Source organism: Coregonus clupeaformis, chromosome 6 (genome assembly GCF_020615455.1).
Source record: "Coregonus clupeaformis isolate EN_2021a chromosome 6, ASM2061545v1, whole genome shotgun sequence".
NCBI classification, from domain to species: Eukaryota; Metazoa; Chordata; class Actinopteri; order Salmoniformes; family Salmonidae; genus Coregonus; species Coregonus clupeaformis.
The window spans coordinates 48,103,028-48,120,051 of record NC_059197.1 but is presented as its reverse complement, the minus strand read 5'-3'; the positions used below and the strand labels follow the sequence as shown (position 1 = coordinate 48,120,051).

The 17,024-nt window shown below is 41.5% G+C and overlaps 1 protein-coding gene across 4 annotated transcripts in view; it reads right to left on the bottom strand.

Annotated features, from left to right (window-relative positions):
• The window catches only part of LOC121567481 (limbic system-associated membrane protein-like), a 1,290,508-nt gene that overhangs the window by 29,819 nt on the left and 1,243,665 nt on the right, over positions 1-17,024 (bottom strand). For all 4 annotated transcript variants that reach the window (XM_041877554.2, XM_041877553.2, XM_041877552.2 and 1 more), the window contains one exon: positions 9,557-9,789. In XM_041877554.2, the coding sequence (XP_041733488.1) occupies positions 9,557-9,789 (233 nt within the window). The remainder of the gene's footprint in view (positions 1-9,556; positions 9,790-17,024) is intronic.

The following is a 17,024-nucleotide window of genomic DNA, read 5'->3' as shown; positions in this document are numbered from 1 at the left end:
TGGGGAGACCAGGGAGACATCTGACTATATCTGAAAACCTCCCAGTGTCAAATCTATCTGAACTAACTAAGTCACATCCAAGCTGTTTTGGTTGACTGCCTTCAGTAAGGATGGACTAGCCTTCTCCTCTCTGTAATGCCTTAGGCATACATACTTACCAAGTGGTGCACTTCAGCTCAAATGAGAAATAACAAGCACGGACACATTATGTACCAGCACGCTTAATAACTAACCAACATATCGAAAGCCTCTCCATTAAATAATTGTACATCATCTGTTGAGGTATAGTATTGTAGACAATTTTCTAACATACTGCACCTAATGGCAGCATAACCAAGCACAATGGTGATGGTCTATATCTACACAGAGAGAGAGAGACAGAGACAGAGACAGAGACAGAGACAGAGACAGAGACAGAGATAGAGACAGAGACAGAGACAGAGAGAGAGAGACAGAGGCCTCTAATGACTCATAATTATTACTGGATTCCCGGTAACATTTCTCAGAAGACCTAAAAGAACAACATATTATCTTGAGTGTTTACAATATTGGCAGAACAACAACTCCTGGAAAAACCTTTAACATGCATTTTCTCTCTCTAATATTGAGTTACACCCCCTTTTGCCCTCAGAACAGCCTCTATTCATCAGGGCATGGACTCTACAAGGTGTCGAAAGCGTTCCACAGGGATGCTGGCCCATGTTGACTCCAATGCTTCCCACAGTTGTGTGAAGTTGGCTGGATGTTCATTGGGTGATGGACCATTCTTGATACACGGGACACTGCTGAGCGTGAAAAACCCAGTAGCGTTGCAGTTGTGGACACGAACCGGTGTGCCTGCCACCTACTACCATACACCGTTTAAAGGCACTTAAATATTTTGTCTTGCCCATTCACCCTCTGAATGGCACACATACACAATCCATGTCTCAAGGCTTAAAAATCCTTCTTTAACCTGTCTCCTCCCCTTTATCTACACTGATTGAAGTGGATTTAACAAGTGACATCAATAAGGGATCATAGCTTTCACCTGGATTCACCTGGTCAGTCTGTCATGGAAAGAGCATGTTCCTAATGTTTTGTACAATCAGTGTATATTCCAGAAGGAGTTTGTAGATTTGCACTCGACATATTGTGTCAGTGTGTCAGACTCAGTGTTCAGAGCAGCCAAAGAAGTGTACTGTAGCCTACAGGTTATAATAAGGGAATGTACAGTGAACACACGTCTTGAGGACTTAATGTGGAAAGGCTGTATCAGCTTTATGGCCAAACAAAACTGACCTCTAGACAGCTGGAGAACGGAGAACTATTTGAATTTGTGCAGTCAACTAACACATTTATTAGAATATGCGGAGATGTGCCTAACATGTCAATGAAACACAAACTAATAACAGATGCCATGTGCCATTTCTGAGTCTAAGCTCTCTAGTTTACTATATTTGGATATGCGTTTGATAATAGTCACAAGGATGTTTTCCGTTAATATTCTACAGATGTAGGATCTTAATTTGGGTCAGTTTGCTACAGCAGGAAAATAACCCTGCAGCAACAGGAAATGTGAATAATTATGTGGATTATAATTAATGGATTTTCTTAGGGGTTGATACAATTTTCATTAGGCAAAGCGGAAATGACAAACTTTAGAAGCCTTTTTAAAACTCAAATACAGTACAAGTTTGCATTTCCTGATGTGCAGGAAAAAGAGTGATCAAATTAATATCCTACATCTATAGGTACTGTATTTCTGACCTTCAGCATTAATGCAATAAACATGTTAAATCTAAAAGCTTTCATAACTGATCATTAGTAATCGTCACTTAACCCCATTTTGTGCATGTGATTATGAGTGCAAAAGTGAATGTCATGTTAAGTTCAAAACAATGTGATCTATTCAACATTTTGTGCTGTCAACAAAACAACATCCCTAATGACAGGTGCTACCCTATTTTGGAGTGACAATTATGCTTGGCACATAGGCGACAATGGATGTTAAAGGTCCAATGCAGCCATTTGTATCTCATAATCAAATAATAACAATTAAGTACCTTACTGTGATTTTTTAAAATTGTTTTAAAGTTGTCATCGCTGCAACTCCCCAATGGACTCGGGAGAGGGGAAGGTCGAGTCATGTGACCCGCCAAGCTGCGCTTCTTAACCCGGAAGCCACCTGCACCAATGTGTCGGAGGACGCATGACTCGACCTTCCCCTCTCCCGAGCCCGTTGGGGAGTTGCAGCGATGACACAACTTTAAAACAACTGACGACCGAGGTCAGCCTGCAGGCGCCCGGCGCCGCCACAAGGAGTCGCTAGAGCTCTAGAGCGCGATGGGCCAAGTAAAGCCTCCCCAGCCAAACCCTCCCCAAACCCGGACGACGCTGGGCCAATTGTGCGCCGCCCTATGGGACTCCCGGTCACGGCCGGATCGAACCCCAGGCTGTAGTGACATCGCAACATTGCGATGCAGTGCCTAAGACCACTGCGCCACACGGGAGGCCTACTGTGATTGTTTTCAATTAAAAATGTTCAGAAATAAACAAAAACAGCTTCTAAGCAATGAGCAATTTCTCATGCAAGAATTTAGCTAGGACTCTCTTGGAGTGGTCTGAGTGGGGAGGGGAATAATCATTATTTTGTTCATTTCAAATAAAGTTACTCATCTGTAGTGATAATAATAATAAAAATAAGTTACATTTGTAAAGCGCTTTTCATTATACAAAAATAATCTCAAAGTGCATGTGATGGGCTGAAGGGAGGTGTATATCTGAATGAGCAGAATCAATGGTCAGGATCAGTCAACTAATCCAATAATAGCACATATCCCTTCAACAAAATGCTACTATTGGGTTGTAGGAGTGAATGATTGACAGGACAAGCTATTCACCGTTCTGGGGCCTAAGTCTTTTCAGTCCTGAGACTGAACCATTGGCCAGCTCTTTCACAGTTGGCGATAAGAGTGGGAGCAAGGCCCTAACAGTGTGAACGACCTGTGTTGAGTGGCAGAGTGCCCAAAAAGAGCGTACTGTTGACCTGAGGACTGTTGTAGGGCCGAGACAGCCTGACATAGGTTACAAGACCCTATTAAAGCATAGCTGGGGAGAGGATATTTTCAGAGCAGTTGCCAGGTGAGACAGAGAGCATGTGGCCAGGTCAGCAGTCTATTTTCCATACATAACATGTAAAGATGTTAGCCATATTTATTACAGAGTATTGAAAAGTGGAAAAAGGAGAGGCTCTCCAGGAATGATGGGACGGACCTCTACTTATCCTCTGAAACATGGCAGCGCTACACCTGAAGCCCTATTGATGTGTCTGAAGTCACGTGTGTCCGCGGGATGGCCCTATTTAAATGCATGAGGCGCCTCTTCTGCCGAGCATAAAAAGGATTAAAGGAGATGCCTTTTTTCCCATGGTTTCAGCCAAGTCAGCTAAGGAGAAAACGGAATACTAAATTGTTTCTTTCATTAAAACATCAAGGAGTCTGTTTCGTTATGGGGTTCAAAGGCCACAGACAATATGTGCAGTTGTGTAGTGTGTCGCATTCTCTTCCTCCCATACAGTCGCTAAAATAATGGGCATAAAGAAGACAGCCATTCTTCTCCAGGGGGGTGGGTTGGTGGCTGGGAACAGCCACCGATCCCCCTGGCAGCTGTAGCGTTAAAGCCGCCCCCAGAAACACAGACTAGTAACACAATATGCCTGACAATGGCCCTGGCAATAAGGAGCTTTTCAGCAAGGAAATGTGGGTGGGGGAGATGGATTCCTGAAGCACCACTGAAAGGTTCCGATTGTCCCATGATAATAGGTAAAGGTCAGTTCCTCCTCCTTGTACAGACTTTAAAGTAGAACTGCTTACACCCGCCCCCTTCCCCCCCTCCCTCTCCGCTGCTCCTTAGAGTGACACACTGCCTTCACAATCTCCTTAGTAAGTGTCTTGGTTCACGCCATTAAATACCACATCATTGTGATACTGGGATAAATGTGGACAAAGCCATTGTGGATCACCTCTGTATTGATCAGAGACAAAGGAATAACTATGGAGATCCTTTATGATGATGATTGAGATGAAACTACACTTATCTATCATTATGAACATGGAATTGGTGTTAGCGCAAGAGCAGTTTTTATGACCAAATCAATGTCAATCAAATCCTTTCATTAACTGCCACTTTGATTGACTCAAAATGTGGTATGTGGACTTCGTCCTAATCCTTAGCCAAATAGCGACAATCTGATGCATTGAAATATAGCTGAGGCAACCCAGATGGAGGTTGCTAATGGAATTCATACGGTGATGCAAACACAAATTAGTTCAAATCTTGGATCTGACCTACAGTACCAGTCAAAAGTTTGAACACACCTACTCGTGTGTCGATTGATGCAGAAAAAATACTATTTAATAAATTTTTTCCACAAAATGTGGAAAAAGTCAAGGGGTCTGAATACTTTCCGAATGCACTGTATCACTCCTCACCTCTCCACCTGATAGCTGATGTGTGGTGAGCATTCTGGCACAAAAATGGTCGCTGTGCATCACTGAGGTGGGTGCTACACATTGATGGTGGATGAGGTGAGTTTCCCCCTACTATATAAAGTGCTTTGAATACCTCATTTGGTAGAAAAGGACTACATAAATCCAATCAATTATTATTTATTATTATTATTTGTATATGATCACATAAGCGTGGGAATAATTGGGAATAGATTTCCAAAATTAAAATCACTTGGAGCTGATTTCCTGGTGTTTTTACAGTCTTTTATGAAAATTAATATATACACTACCAGTCAAAAGTTTGGACACACCTACTCATTCAAGGGTTTTTCTTTATCTTTTCTATATTTTACATTGTAGAATAATAGTGAAGACATCAAAACTATGAAATAACACATATGGAATCATGTAGTAACCAAAAAACGGTTAAACAAATCCAAATATATTTTAGATTTTAGATTCTTCAAATAGCCACCCTTTGCCTTGATGACAGCTTTGCACACTCTTGGCATTCTCTCAACCAGCTTCATGAGGTAGTCACCTGGAATGCATTTCTCTTTAACAGGTGTGCCTTCTTAAAAGATAATTTGTGGAATTTCTTCCCTTCTTAATGCGTTTGAGCCAATCAGTTGTGTTGTGACAAGGTAGGGGGGTATACAGAAGATAGCCCTATTTGGTAATATACCATATTATGGCAAGAACAGCTCAAATAAGCAAAGTGAGACGACAATCCATCATTACTTTAACCTCTTAAGGATCGGACCCTTTTTTCAATTTTTGCCTAAAATGACACGCCCACATCTAACTGCCTGTAGCTCAGGACCTGAAGCAAGGATATGCATATTCCTGATACCATTTGAAAGGAAACACTTTGAAGTTTGTGGAAATGTGAAATTCATGTACGAGAATATAACACATTAGATCTGGTAAAAGATATACAAACAAAAAAACATGTGTTTTCTATTATTATTTGTATCATCTTTGAAATGCAAGAGAAAGGCCACAATATATGTGTGCAAAGTTTCAGATTGATTCAGTGAAGCATTGCAATACTGGACTAGTTTGTATCAAGTCTGCCCAAATGTGCCGAATTGGTCAAGTGATACATTTTCAAGTACATAACTATAGAGAACATACAAAAATGATATGGTAATACAAAATTTAAGTTTACACACTCCCAGGAATGTCATACATTATGGATCATTAGCTTATACACTAACTTCCACACATCTAGATGGCCGGGCGGGGTGGGTGTGGAGACAGCAGGGGTTCAAACTGTAAAACCCAGTTCCTACATTCGAATATAAAAATTGATTTTATCAAACAAAACTATGCTACATTTTATCTCTGGGACCCTTAGGATGACAAATCAGAGCAAGATTACTGAATGTAAGTACATTATTTACCTTCAGAGGTGAATGTATCAAACCAATTGCCGTGATAAGTTATTTGTTGTTCTGCACTCTCCACAAACAATAGCATGGTCTTTTTTCACTGTAATAGCTACTGTAAATTGTACAGTGCCGTTAGATTAACAATAATTTAAGCTTTCTGCCCATTAAAGATATGTCTATGTCCTGGAAAGTCTGCTATTACTTACAACAGTCATGCTAATCACATTAGCGCACATTAGCTCAAGCGTCCCGTATACGGGACACCGATCCCGTAGAGGTTAAGACATAAGTTCATTAGAGTTATCAGCCTCAGAAATTGCATCTCAAATAAATGCTTCACAGAGTTCAAGTAACAGACACATCTCAACATCAACTGTTCAGAGGGGACTGTGTGGATCAGGCCTTCATGGTCGAATTGCTGCAAAGAAACCACTAATAAAGGACACCAATAAGAAGAAGAGACCTGTTTGGGCCAAGAAACACGAGCAATCAGACCGGTGGAAATCAGACCGGTGGACATCAGACCGGTGGAAATGTGTCCTTTGGTCTGGAGTCCAAATTGGAGATTTTTGGTTCCAACCGCCATGTCTTTGTGAGACGTGGTGTGGGTGAACGGATTATCTCCACATGTGTAGTTCCCACAGTAGCACGGAGGAGGAGGTGTTATGGTGTGGGGGTACTTTGCTGGTGACACTGTCTGTGATTTATTTAGAATTCAAGGCACACTTAACCAGCATGGCTACCACAGCTATTTTACCAAGAAGGAGGGTGATGGGAGTGCTGCATTAAATGACCTGGCCTCCACAATCCCCCTATCTCAACCCAATTGAGATGGTTTGGGATGAGTCAGATGGCAGAGTGAAGGAAAAGCAGCCAACAAGTGCTCAGCATATGTGGGAACTCCTTCAAGACTGTTGGAAAAGCATTCCAGTTGAAGCTGTTTGAGAGAATGCCAAGAGTGTGCAAAGCTGTCATCAAGGCAAAGGGTGGCTATTTGAAGAATCTCTAATATAAAATATATGTTGATTTGTTTAACACTTTTTTGGTTACTACATGATTCCATATGTGTTATTTCATAGTTTCGATGTCTTCACTATTATTCTACAATGTAGAAAATAGTAAAAATAAAGAAAAACCTTTGAATGAGTAGGTGTCCCCAAACTTTTGATTGGTACTGTATATATATATATATATATATATATATATATATATATATATATATATATATATATACACACAGTATATTTGATCTTTTTTTACCTGAGAACACTTGGCCCGCGGGCTGCCAGTTGGTGAAGCAGGCGTTTATAGCAGTATCTATTCACTGCATTGTGGATCTGTGTGCTGGTCTAAGAACCCTGTGTTGCAGCTTGACGCTCTTATTTAAATTATTTAGATTTTTTAACAAAGAATGAAAAATGCTGACATTAATTTAAAAGCAACCAAATCAATCCTGATAAAAATCAGCTGACAAAGTGTTGCCGTTTGCTGCACAAAAACCAGCTTTCTGCTGCCTGCTGCAATAGGAGACCATCATGGGATACATTTTATTGACAGATTTCAATGGTCTCAAACATTTGGCACACGACCAGCATACACACTGTCACTATCTCATATACTCAGCAAACACCAAAGTCAACCAATGGTGTCGGAGTATCATAGTCACACAGATTTTCAATGGCTCGACGTCAACGGCTAGCTCGGGTTTCATTCAAATCAAAAGTGAATGGGCTGGAAAAATCGCCATATTATGATTCGTATCATGTGCAATGACCCTGCCTTTGAGCGCCGATGCCTTTAACCATGCTGCAAGTCCATAGCTTTATTATTCACAGCAAATGTACTCATTTGTTTTCCAATTACACTGGTGTCTCTGCTAGCAGAAATTGTGTCAGCTTCGGTTACATGAACATGGTCTCCGCCAGCTAACTAGCAGGTAGTGGCATTGGCTGCTGCTGTTGGAAACATTTTCATACCATTAAAGATGAGGGTGACTATTAGCCATTTAACTTTTTTTACTCTGCTTTTGGAGTTTCTTATGTGTCGTTTAAGGGAAGACCACACACAGAGTTTCACGTCATCTGTCAGACATTTCCCCCCACTAAGCTATGTGCAAAAATTCTGGATTCAGCAGTAAATGTGTGTTGGATAATTTAATGATGTGATAACGGTGTGACTTTCTCCTTTCGCCAATCAGAAATCTACTATTACTAACACAGTGGGACGTGATATGCTTTCAATATGACGCCATAGTTTCAGCATGGGGGGAGAGGAAATTAATACAATGCTTCACACAGGAAAAAGTAAGCTGGTCCCTTATCCATTTGGGCTGTCTTGCCAACTCATATTGTCATTTTGTCACATTGTTATAACAATGACCATAGGAGTTGGTAAGACAGCACAAACAGATCTGGGACCAGGCTAATGTTAGCCCATATCCACATAACAATTGAAGATTAGGACTGAGGACTACTTGAGAAAAAAGTTTTAAAAAAGGGCGAAAAACAGAATCAATGTTTAGCTCTAAATGTCACAGTCATGAAATATGTGCAGGTAAATGGAAAGACAGGAAGACTATATGAGAAATACCAATGATCAAGCTGTCTAATTGAACCCAATGGGATTCTGGTAACAGGGAACAATTTGCTGGAACAGATCCACTTAGAACATGGCACAAGCATCAATTCATGTATTGACCTTTCAGTGCTATTAATAGATCAGCTCTTAAGTTCATCGTTATGTGAACAGACGACATTCTCCTGTGGCTTTTGTGTGGTAAAATGCTATCTTAGGTTATCTTCCATATTCCACCTCTAATCATATCACTATTTGTCTGAGATTAATTTCAAATAAGGGGGTGGTGCTGCCTTTAATGGTGCTATTAGACAAAATATAGACAATTATTGCACAAACTATTATTGCACAAACTATTATTGCACAAACAAACACATTATTGCACAAACTAATCAACGTTAATGGGTTAACTTGAATTTCAGCTTCAGGTTTGATGTGCAGCACAGGTGTACCAAGATAAAGAACTACTGGAAATTGCTTCAGGTGAAACGGCAAGAAACAAGACCTCACAGCGAGGGCCTCAGATCTACATTCTGCCAAGCAGACAGACATCTCCTGTCTTCCATACTGTGTGGACAGTTGATAAGGAGTTCTTGACAGCTAAAGAGAATTCTCTGTCAGCTGTCCAGATCCAGGCTGTTTAAGGCACGGTTAACTTAGTGTATGTAAACTTCTGACCCACCGGAATTGTGATACAGTGAATTATAAGTAAAATAATCTGTCTGTAAACAATTGTTGGAAAAATTACTTGTGTCATCCACAAAGTAGATGTCCTAACCGACTTGCCAAAACTATAGTTTGTTAACAAGACATTTGTGGAGTGGTTGAAAAATGAGTTTTAATGACTCCAACCTAAGTGTATGTAAACTTCCGACTTCAACTGTTTAAAGATGTGCTTGTGTGACTTTTATGTTGTCTTTGCAGCTGTATGACCCAGTGGGTGAATAAACTTGGTTTGAGCTGTTCTACTCTGTTTGTTCAGAACATAAAAATGGCCAGGTTACTGTAAACTGTTACTGTAAAAAGGGCATTATAAATAAAACATGTGGATTGATGGATTTATTGGTTGATTGATTGGTTAATTGTGCTAGTGCCTACCTTGGACAATGAGATGGACATTAGAGGTCTTGGACTGCTGTTTGGTCTGGATGGAGCATGTGTAGGAGCCCTCGTCGTACACATCCACTTTCTGGATGCGAAGGCTGTACTCCAGCTGGCCCTTGTTCACCAGGTCCACACGCGGGTCCAGCGACCACTTGTCCTCCCCAGCGAAGATGATGTTGGATCGGTTGAGCCAAGCAACTTTGGACACCTTATCGTCCACGTAACACCTGGAAGGACAAAAGAGGAAATTTACCAAGTTACCAATCAGGTCGATTTGAAAACAATTATGCACCAGAACCACATGAAATTAATATTAAAATCTATGTAGGTCTATTGGACATAGGGGAACCACTATATGTAGTGACCAAAGATAAGCGAAAGATTAATTATTGGAATGAAAATTACTCCTCCTAATCCGAGGCATCTCTGAGGACTAGCTGAGAACTTAAAGGGATACTTCAGGATTTTGGCAACGAGGCCCTTTATCTTCTTCCCCAGAGTCAGATGAACTCTAAGATACCATTTGTATGTCTCTGTGTCCAGTATGAAGGAAGTTAGAGGTAGTTTCGCGAGGCAAGGCTAACTAGAGTTAGCGCAATGACTGGAAGTCATTGAGCTAGTTAGCAACTTCCTTCGAACTGCACACAGACATAAAAATGGTATCCACGAGTTCATCTGACTGTGAAACTACGGTGGCTTGCAAAAGTATTCACCCCCCTTGGCCTTTTTCCTATTTTGTTGCCTTACAACCTGGAATTAAAATGGATTTTTGGGGGGTTTGTATCATTTGATTTACACAACATGCCTACCACTTTGAAGATGCAAAATATTTTTTCTTGTGAAACAAACAAGAAATAAGACAAAAAAACAGAAAACTTGAGCGTGCATAACTATTCACCCCCCCAAAGTCAATACTTTGTAGAGTCACCTTTTGCAGGAATTGCAGCTGCAAGTCTCTTGGGGTATGTCTCTATAAGCTTGGCACATATAGCCACTGGGATTTTTGCCCATTCTTCAAGGCAAAACTGCTCCAGCACCTTCAAGTTGGATGGGTTCTGCTGGTGTACAGCAATCTTTAAGTCATTCCACATATTCTCAATTGGATTGAGGTCTGGGCTTTGACTAGGCCATTCCAAGACATTTAAATGTTTCCCCTTAAACCACTCGAGTGTTGCTTTAGCAGTATGCTTAGGGTCATTGTCCTGCTGGAAGGTGAACCTCCGTTCCAGTCTCAAATCTATGGAAGACTGAAACAGATTTCCCTCAAGAATATCCCTGTATTTAGCGCCATCCATCATTCCTTCAATTCTGACCAGTTTCCCCGTCCCTGCCGATGAAAAACATCCCCACAGCATGATGCTGCCACCACCATGCTTCACTGTGGGGATGGTGTTCTCGGGGTGATGAGAGGTGTTGGGTTTGCCCCAGACATAGCGTTTTCCTTGATGGCCAAAAAGCTCAATTTTAGTCTCATCTGACCAGAGTACCTTCTTCCATATGTTTGGGGCGTCTCCCACATGCCTTTTGGCGAACACCAAATGTTTGCTTATTTTTTTCTTTAAGCAGTGGCTTTTTTCTGGCCACTCTTCCGTAAAGCCCAGCTCTGTGGAGTGTACGGCTTAAAGTGGTCCTATGGACAGATACTCCAATTTCTGCTGTGGAGCTTTGCAGCTCCTTCAGGGTTATCTTTGGTCTCTTTGTTGCATCTCTGATTAATGCCCTCCTTGCCTGGTCCGTGAGTTATGGTGGGCGGCCCTCTATTGGCAGGTTTGTTGTGGTGCCATATTCTTTCCATTTTTTAATAATGGATTTAATGGTGCTCCGTGGGATGTTCAAAGTTTCAGATATTTTTCTATAACCCAACCCTGATCTGTAGTTCTCCACAACTTTGTCCCTGACCTGTTTGGAGAGATCCTTGGTCTTCATGGTGCCGCTTGCTTGGTGGTGCCCCTTGCTTAGTGGTGTTGCAGACTCTGGGCCTTTCATAACAGGTGTATATATACTGAGATCATGTGACAGATCATGAGACACTTAAATAAAGTCCACCTGTGTGCAATCTAACTAATTATGTGACTTCTGAAGCTAATTGGTTGCACCAGATCTTATTTAGGGGTTTCATAGCAAAGGGGGTGAATACATATGCATGCACCACTTTTCCATTATTTATTTTTTAGAATTCTTTGAAACAAGTCATTTTTTTCATTTCACTTCACCAATTTGGACTATTTTGTGTATGTCCATTACATGAAATCCAAATAAAAATCAATTTAAATTACAGGTTGTAATGCAACAAAATAGCAAAAACGGCAAGGGGGATGAATACTTTTGCAAGGCAAAATCCCGAAGTATCCCTTTAAGCTCTTTTCTATCTCTCCAGTTCTCCCCTCTTTGCTCTCTCTTCTGATAAACATATAATATAAAATATATGCCTTTTAGCAAATGTTTTTATCCAATGCGACTTACAGTCATGTGTGTAATCATTTTACGTATGGGTGGTCCCATGAATCAAACCCACTATCCTGGCGTTGCAAGCACCATGCTCTACCAACTGAGCTACAGAGGACCACAAATATATCTAGGTGAACAGTGATGGTTTTCCTCCTGATTAAAAAGTACATCAGTATCCTCTTGTTTACCTCGGCTTGTTGCATGCTGTCAGAGCATTATGGCGTGTAGAAGTATGACGTCTACGACTCTGTGTTAGAGCGCCTGCTTAATGAATAAATGGAATGGGACGTCTGAATCAATGAGAATGGATATAATGCATAATATAACCTGGCAGACATACGGCGTAAATGCAAATTGAATCTCAGCCGCTCGACACAGTATATCGGGTATATTCAAAACAAAAAATGAATTAGTCGGGGAGCAGAAGTTGTTTCACGATGACCCTGAGGGGTTCTCAAATGCAGTAGTGTCACTACTCTGGCCTTTCCTATTGAAGGAGAGGTGGCTTATCAGCAATCTAGGAGGGTCACGACCTTAATAACTGGGCCCATATTGATCATATATGATCTAGGATAAGTTTTGCCTAATCATGAATAAGATTATATGGACAGAGGGGACCTGATCCTAGATCAACACTGCTACTCTGAGAACAAAACTCCACCCTCCACAGGCAAACCCTAATAGTACCCAATGGCCATGACATCACTTCATGACATCTGAGATACTGTACATGTCTCTTAATTAAAGCTTTTTCCAACGCCTTTATCAGCCAATAGGAACCCATTCTAACCCTCTGCCCTCCAATCAGAAACACCCTGGACTCCCCGTCAGGTGAGCAGAACTACAGTGGGAGCACATCAGTTTACTCATCGTGCTTCACAAACCCTCCGCAGGCCCCAACGCTCCCTGGCCACCGCATGCAGGGCGCCAGCCAAACCTTTTTCCTGTTCAAACTAACAAGCTGCTGCCCTATAAGACAAGCGGCTCCTGCCTCCCTCTCTCCCTGTCTCTAAGCAACCTCTGCTTTGGCGAGCAGCAGGCAGGTGGTGAGGCAGGCAGGATGACAGGGGTCTGGTGGGTTTGACGGATGCCTGTGCTTCTGAGCAGAGCTGGGCCACGGCCATGCTGCAGGGTTCACCGTAGGGGAAGCCCACAGCTCACAGTACAGGCAGCAGAAGCAGAGTGGGAGACTAATGAGAGGGGAGACGTGCCAGGCTCTGGCAGACAGCTACTCCCCCTGTACTCCCTTCATACTTCCCCCCAGCAGAACGGACTGGACTGAACCATGCTGAGGTGGTGTGAGGGAATGGTGGGAGGCACAGCTGCTCTACAGGCAGGATGCAAAAAACACTGAAAACAACCAGCTCACTTACATAATCACAGCTGCTCTCTCTCAAGCGATCGAAAAACCTGACAAAACCCCCCCCCCCCGTAACACTGCTTTGATTAAAAGGATGGAGAATTATGTCGGCTGATCATGGGCTAACTCCTCTTCTCCTTCGGTTTGTGAGGGGGGCTGTTCCTTTTACAAGTCTTTCTGTTTGCATATGGCACACCGAGGAAAAAGGCAGCAGGCAAATCAAAGCCAGGTCATATCTTTTCCCCTTACAGCATTTCCTCGCCCCAGATACATTCTCGGTAGCAGGTTAAGAGTATTTCCGGGAAGGTGGCAGTATTCTCCAAGGACATGGCTTAGAGGAAACAGTGCATTCGTTTCAAAACTAGGAGGAATAGAAAAGCTCTTGGTAGGTACAGTACAGAGCAGACGGCCCTCAATGGATGCCAGATAAAAATGGTCTGTCTTTAGAGGACTAATGTTCATAAACAACCAGATAATGAATTAGCCATGTTGGTGTACATAACAATCAACCTACTAATTAATTTCACACCTCTGCCATTAAGAAAATGGTGGTAATTTTATAGACCCAAGGAACTACTGACATACTGTTGAATCTACGCAAAAGACGAAATGGAGCAAAGTGGGTTTTGAGTTCAATATCAAACACAAATCATTATTAGTCTCGCAAAATTGTGTTGACAGAGTTTATTGTGAGGGTCACATAATTTGGTTTGATTCAAAAGGAAAGTGTGATGTTTTTGAAGGTTGTTTATGAAATCCACTGAGTGAAATTAAGCATTTAAAAGATTATAAGGGTGAGAAAAAGTCTCCTTTAATTTATAGACTTAAAAGGAATTGATATCATTAGGGAAAAAAACACCAATGCCCTCTGGATCTGAATCTAGCCCATAGCGTGAAACCTGCGGGAAATCCATCTATGTTAGATGCTACAAATACAACTAACTGTACAAGTAAATACATCCACAGTGGCAACAGAACACACATGTTGTGCAATGAGGAAAAATGAGAAATGAGGACAGAAAAAAAAAAAAAGATTGGGGGCTGCTGGTTACGAGGATGCTCCTTTCACCTTTTGGTGCCTCCTTTGAATTCCTTTTTCCCGGAACACTTGACAATTTCTGCTCAACATGATTCACTCAGAACAGCCCACAGAGGAATACGCTATGTGCTTGTCACATAAATGCATCTGGAAAGATTGAGACCCTCTCCTTTGTTTTTGGGCATGTTTCCACTACAAAGCCTCTAAATAGCCACAAAACATTGGAATAGTTTTCCCATCATGCACCTTTTCTTGCTCTCCTGGTTCACATACACCACTGTCTGAATAATCAGTCAACGTAGAGATTATTATTTTGAGATTTATCCTTACAGTACAGTGACTGTTGGTTTATCTGCCTTGCAAAACCAGTTGTGAAGGTGAGAAAAGATTGCTTGAATATAACAACTGTGGGATAGATGAGTCCACTGAGAATCCTAGTCAGGGGGATGTATGGCAAGGGCATCCTGCTTCGATTAAACCTCCTGAGCTGCTCTCTCTGCACATTGTATCTCCATAGCTGAGGATAAACCTGAGATGAGCAACCTCTTCCCTCACAGTAAATAATCAATTATATACATTAGAAAATAATTTGCTGTACAATGCCCTCTGTATGATCCATAGGGAAAAACAATTGAGGACATGTTAATACTGTACTGTGAGGAAGATAATGTAAAGTAAAGGAGGAGGTACGGATTCTAGACAGCAGGGGTACTGGAGTATGCTACTGTGAATGATTTGTATTCACTCTACATATCACTAGCTGTAATGCTGTGGCTCTATTAGCACAGGTCTCTCAGTGGACCCTATGAGGCCTTTGCAATAGCGCTCTCTCTACTGCGTGTGGCCTTGAGGGAAGGCTAAAGGTTAGATTGCCCTGGCATAGATGCCTCTAATTACCAAGACTTGACAAAGCACCTGTCATCTTGTATAAGAAGACCACTCAAGTCTTGGTATGAATCGTAGTACTGTTGAAATTCCTTATTTACAGTATTACTTGTCTGGAAAGTTGAGAGGTTGACAACTACAATGACCATCCGCTCCACATTCTGAGTGACGTTTTTCTGAATACACTCCAAGATTGATTGATATGCTTATACAAGATAAAAATAGGTTTTAAAGCTGCAATATGTAACTTTTTGGGCGATCTGACCAAATTCACATAGACATGTTAGTTATAGATCTGTCATTCTCATTGAAAGCAAATCTAAGAAGCGGTAGATCTGTATTATGTGTGCTATTTCTATGCTTCCTGTTCTTAACTTTCGTACTTTCGGTTTTGTACACCAGCTTCAAACAGCTGAAAATATTTTTGGTTATGGAAAATATATTTCACAACGGTTTAGATGGTACAATGATTCTCTACACTATACTTGGTTGTTTTGTCACATAAACTGAAATTAGGCTAACTATTAGAATTTTAGCAACCAGGAAATGGCGGAGCGATTCCAGCATAGTGCATCTTTAATATCTAAAGCGACCACTACTTTCAACCTTGGGGTTGCTGTTTGGTCCGTCTGTGTCAGCTGTAAAAAATAAAATAAAATAAAGTGGTTGTTTCATCCTGTCCATCATCTTGGTCCACAAGTGGAAATCCCCCCATCGAGTGTAATCCAAATAAAATGCTCCTCCCAGTCTGGACTTGGAACAATAGCCAAGGTTTCGCTCTACTCTCAGCTCTGCCAGTCAAAGCCCAAGAGAAGTGCACAGCAGTTCTCAAGTTTGAAGGTCCGCTAAGTTTCATTCGTGATAAATATCCTTACTGTACACAGTCATGACACCAGCAGTAAAACATGCAGTACAAGGTTGGATTGTTTGTTACCTAGTCAATAGCAACAAGACACAGTAGTCTGCTCTGCCCGACAACAGTGTCATTTATTTGTGTTCTGCTAATGTAGTGGTCTTTACAGTGCCTTGCAAAAGTATTCATCCCCCTTGGCGTTTTTCCTATTTTGTTGCATTACAACCTGTAATTTAAATTGATTTTTATTTGGATTTCATGTAATGGACATAGACAAAAGTGGTGCGTGCATATGTATTCACCCCCGTTGCTATGAAGCCCCTAAATAAGATCTGGTGCAACCAATTACCTTCAGAAGTCACATAATTAGTTAAATAAAGTCCACCTGTGTGCAATCTAAGTGTCACATGATCTGTCACATGATCTCAGTATATAGGGGGGGCGGCAGGTAGCTTAGTGGGTAAGAGCGTTGTGCCAGTAACCGAAAGGTCGCTACTAGGTGAAAAATCTGTCTGTGCCCTTAAGCAAGGCACTTAACCCTAATTGCTCCTGTAAGTCGCTCTGGATAAGAGCGTCTGCTAAATAACGTAAATGTAAATGTATATATACACCTGTTCTGAAAGGCCCCAGAGTCTGCAACACCACTAAGCAAGGGGCACCACCAAGCAAGCGGCACCATGAAGACCAAGGAGCTCTCCAAACAGGTCAGGGACAAAGTTGTGGAGAAGTACAGATCAGGATTGGGTTATAGAAAAATATCAGAAACTTTGAACATCCCACGGAGCACCATTAAATCCATTATACATTTTTTTTAAAGAATATGGCACCACAACAAACCTGCCAAGAGAGGGCCGCCCACCAAAACTCACAGAGCAGG